At 44.4% G+C, this 5,000-nt stretch overlaps 1 protein-coding gene across 1 annotated transcript; it reads right to left on the bottom strand.

The window, feature by feature from the left end:
- Window positions 1-359: 359 nt before the first annotated feature.
- LOC108259670 (cytochrome b-c1 complex subunit Rieske, mitochondrial) lies at window positions 360-2,207 on the bottom strand. The gene is given in 2 exon segments (NM_001329253.1): window positions 360-1,184; window positions 1,968-2,207. Coding segments are annotated over 2 exon segments (822 nt in total). The 5' UTR covers window positions 2,179-2,207; the 3' UTR covers window positions 360-573.
- Window positions 2,208-5,000: the final 2,793 nt, after the last annotated feature.

Genomic DNA, 5,000 nt, shown 5'->3' with positions numbered 1-5,000 from the left:
GGGGGAATAAATCTGGAATGGGTTTAACAAGGGCATAGGGGTGCACATACTTTTGGCTTTTATATAGTGTACATCACTACTCGGACTCACCATCAGATTTGAATCTCAAGAACGAGTTAAAATATGTTGGTGTAGTGACTGTTGAGCAGGTAACACAAGGGGGGGTGAGTTGGGGGGTTGTGTGTGTAGCCTCTCTTCTGTCATCAGGACGTCACTGTACAGAACCAGTTCAAATCTCCCAATGCTCCAGTCCTCAGTTTGCTCGCAGCTCGGTACAGCACCCACAGCATCCTGTGTGTTTTACTGATTCATCACATTTACACAGTTTAACATTTAATAAACAGTCAGAATCAAATGTATTATTTACATTTTATTAATTTTACACAGGAAGAGTAGAGGTGTGCGTGTATGTGATGGAGTTCTCATGCAGCACAGCACTAGAGCTTCATTACAGGAAATACTAAAGAATAAGCGGTGTGAGGAGTCTGTGTGAAATAAAATATGCGTTTATTACTTAGTCACCACAGAGCAGCGAGTGTGACACACACAAACACACAAACACACACACAGTTTTTAGCCCACTACCACCGTGTCTTCGTCAGGGAACTCATAATACGGAACCTCCAGGTTGAGTGGCGCCGGACCTTTCCTGATGCGGCCCGAGGCGTCGTAGTGCGAGCCGTGACACGGGCAGTAGTACCCTCCGTAGTCACCTGCGTTGGCGATTGGAACACAGCCCAGGTGAGTGCACACTCCGATGACGATGATCCAGCAGGGTTTCTGGACGCGGTCTAGGTCGTGCTCAGGGTCACGCAGCTGAGACAGATCCACCTCGGCCTCGGCAGCGATCTCTTTCTCGGTGCGGTGACGCACGAACAGCGGCTTCCCTCTCCACTTAAACACCATGTTCTTGCCCTCAGGGATGTCCGACAGCTTGATCTCCACCTTGGACAGGGCCAGGACGTCAGCCGAAGCGCTCATGGAGGAGATGAACTGCGTGACAGCGGTTTTGGCGGTGTAGACCCCCACGACGGCCGTAGAACCCGTGACCAGGTATGAGAACACTCTCCTTGCATCAGCGCTCTCCTGAGATGACTTCTTTGGGTCCGACACTTCAGGACGGCGATAATCAGAGAAATCAGGAACCCTGATGTCCGTGTGGGCGAAACGCACGCCGCCGCTCGCTACAACACAAAATAATAAAACATAAAACAATCATGAATGTCTTTATAACACTTTACTTTTCTGCCATGTTCCAGGTTTTCCTTTTCTCTCACATCCTCACTCATTTCCTTATCATTATTTACCTAATTGTTTTTTCATCGTTTCTGTTAACAGTGCCTTTTAATTTTATAAAAGTGCAAAATAAAGATAAAAAATGATTAATTTGGTACTCTCAACTACATTCCTTAGCATAGTAAAATTTGTCATATTACATTTGAAATAAGGCTTAATCGGATTTTATTATTAACATTAAGAAGCACTGTAAGCATTATAAGAGAATAAACATAAATGATTACCTGTCCAGTTTAAATAGCAGCGTCATATCTGCTCGGCGCATGCGCAGTAAGAGGCTAGACTAGCTGACAGGATACACCTTACGCTAGCGTTAGCATGCTAACAGACGTCTTAGCTTATATCTAGATAAGTAATTCTTTAACGCACCTAACTCGCTAAAGGAACAAAAATCTCCCTAAATGAATGAATACATGTCTGCACAAAAAGTGTGAAATAAAACGGAACGCTATAAATAAAACATTAATGAGAACCTCCGAGTGTCCTTGAGTAGCGCACAGCAGTAGTTAGCTTAGCCAGGACGCCGAAACTCGGCCTAAGTCCCAAATTATTTGTGCTGCACTGTTAGTGCATTACATAGTGTATAAAAGCTTATACTACACTTCCTGACGTAGTGACCGAGTGTAGACTATAGGGGTAGATTTGGGACTCGGACTCGGCCCCGGACTCACCGTTCAGGCTAGCGGACACAGAGGGCCCTGTTCTGGGGCTCTGTCCGCTCAGAGACTCGCGGCAGAGGAACGGTCTCTTCGGGTCCAACAGCACTTTATCACTTTTCAGCACCACTCCGGGCACGAGTGCTTTCAGCGGCCCGGTAACGGCGAAGCTCGTGGACTGTAAGTAGGGCGATAACGGCCCCGCGCGCGACGCGAAGGACATCATCTTTCCTCACTGTACAACAGCTCCAGCGGCGGAGGGGCGGGGCTTCTTTCTTCTTCAACTTCCACTAAAGGTTCTGAACGTCATGGCAGCGTGATGACGTAATGACGCACCAGACTCACGGAGGTTGATTGTTAGTGTCGTTGTTTGTTAGTGTCGTTGTTTGTTCACAGACTCTCTTGCGCTAAACATGATTTAATACAATTTTAGAAAATTGTTAATAAAATAAACTGTACATTATGTAGCACGTGCGCAGAGCCTGTTCTTCATTAGTTATGGCTCTGATCACCTGAATAAGAAGAATCTAGAAACAACCTTTGCGGTTTTATTATTGCGAATATGGTCTGGTCTGCACTTAGCGGTTTTTGGAACCGCTAAGTGCAGACCAGACCATATACGCTTTACACAGCGCTTTACACTGTGTCTCATTCACCCATACACACACACACCACACAATGGTAGCAGAGCGGCCATGCAAGGCGCTGACCTGCCATCGGGAGCAACTTGGCGTTCAGTTTCTTGCCCAAGGACACTTCGGCATGTGGAGTCATGTGGGCCGGGAATCGTACCTCTACCGCCTGAGCCACAGCTGCCCATTATATCCATGAACATTTTAAATATGGAGGTAAACATGTACAGATTGATCCCCAAAAACATAAACACATGTTTACTTGGTAACAACAACAACCAGTGCAGTTCTACACCAAACACACACCATACACACCTATAAACACTGACCCACGCAATACTGAACTACACAACTCAGTTAATGGGTAGAAAAGTACACAAGCAGTTAAAATTCCATTAAACTCAACCTGAGCTATGATAAAGAAGTTTAAAAAGAATTGTTAGAAGGAATCGGACATGTGGTCATACACCTGACACTAAACCTGCTTGCCTCTGCCTGGAGGTTACGGAGATCATAGATGAATCCAGACATCCCACCTCTCCTGGTGTATACTGATAGCAGCTCCCTGACAGCTGCAAAGTATATACAATATCCTGGATATAGATTTTTTTTTGATTGAGCAAGAGACCATAGAATTTCTACTGATAGGAGCAGAGAGCGAGTGACAAGACGGAGCGAGAAAGTGACTGAGAGCGTATCCTGATTGGTCTCTCTTTCTGCTAACTACACCATCAGTTTTCTCTGTGGGCGGGCTTTACAGTCCACCTCTCTCTCTCTCTTCCGTTCATCCATCAGTTCAGTACTGCTGTAGTGTCCTGCAGAGTGTCTAAAAAATTGAAACTACAAAACGCACTCTACCCCAGACACTAAAGTGTACCCCTTAATACGTGTCAACAATAATGACAGTTTTACTCACTGAACTGTTTTCAACAATGACTTTTCCATCGCCCATGCTGGGTTAAATGATTGTAAAAGACATGTTGAGGAGAGTTTACTCTAAGACCCTAAGGAGATACTCTATTGCTGTCCTACGTGATGAGACCAAACTCCCAGTAGACTTGCTGAACGTTGCAATAGAATAAAACAAACAAATAATGAGTATATTAGTACATATTAAGTACATATTTAAATGTCAAATTTAGCATTTGGCTATTAGCATTGAGACTGCCAACAAAATACTCAAAAATGAGTGTATACAGTTGAAATCCAAACTATTCACCCTCCACTGCAATTCATCCAGCCATCCATCCATCTTCTATACCGCTTATCCTTTTCAGGGTCACGGGGAAACCTGGAGTCTATCTGAGGGAGCATCAGGCACAAGGCGGGGTACACCCTGGACAGAATGCCAAACTATCACAGGGCACAATCACATACACACTCACACACCCATTCATACACTACAGACACTTTGGACATGCCAATCAGCCTACCATGCATGTCTTTGGACTGGGGGAGAAAACCGGAGTACCCGGAGGAAACACCCACACAGGGAGAACATGCAAACTCCACACACACACTGGGAATCCCCACAGTGTTTTCCCACCATGGTGGGAATCAAACCCCCGACCCTGGAGGTGTGAGGCGAACGTGCTAAGCCTCCATGCGCCCTCCATTGCAAATCAGGTTTATTGTAAAAATGGAGATGTATTGTAAAAACAGACTTTCAGCTGTTTGTAATGAGGAAAAGCAATTAAAATAGTTCAACACAACAAATGCTTCAAGTGATTTCCCCAAATTCAACTGAAAATGCAACTTATAATGATTTCTTCAGTTCCAAAATTATGAATAGAATAGAATCACTCACTGTGCTTGTTGTCTCAAGCACAGGGCCATCACTGTCACCTGACTTGAACCCTATAGAAAATCTCCGGTGGGATATGAAGAAGGCGAGTGTAGCACGCAAACCCAAGAATATTACTGAACTGGAGGACATTGGTCATGAGGGACGGGAGAAGATTCCTCAGGAATGCTGCCAGAAGCTCTGCATCTCCATTGCAGCAGGTCATAACGGTAAAAGGAGCTCAACTAAGTACTAAAAATGCTCGCCATGAAGGGGGTGAATAATTTTGAGACTGAAGAAGTTATTATAAGTTGCATTTTCAGTTGAATTTGGGGAACTTCTTGTGTCGAACTATTTTAATTGCTTTTTTTATTTGTTCATTGGAAACAGCTGAAAGTCTGTAAGTTTTTACAATACACGTGATTTGTAATGGGGGGGGGTGTGAATAATTTTGATTGCAGCTGTATATATATATTGCAGCGGTGTTGGAACTACGTCCCTGAAATGAGTTTTTGCAGCGTGGGATGTCTGTGAATCTGTCTGGAGATAATGAACACAGAAACCAGGTCAGGACATAAAATCAGTGTTTACACATCTTCAGATTGGAACTGTGATCTGAAATAAAGATATTTA

The sequence above is a fragment of the Ictalurus punctatus genome, chromosome 27, assembly GCF_001660625.3.
Source record: "Ictalurus punctatus breed USDA103 chromosome 27, Coco_2.0, whole genome shotgun sequence".
Classification (NCBI taxonomy): Eukaryota; Metazoa; Chordata; class Actinopteri; order Siluriformes; family Ictaluridae; genus Ictalurus; species Ictalurus punctatus.
Note: the sequence above shows the minus strand (reverse complement) of the source record. Positions and strands in the feature narration are given on the sequence as shown.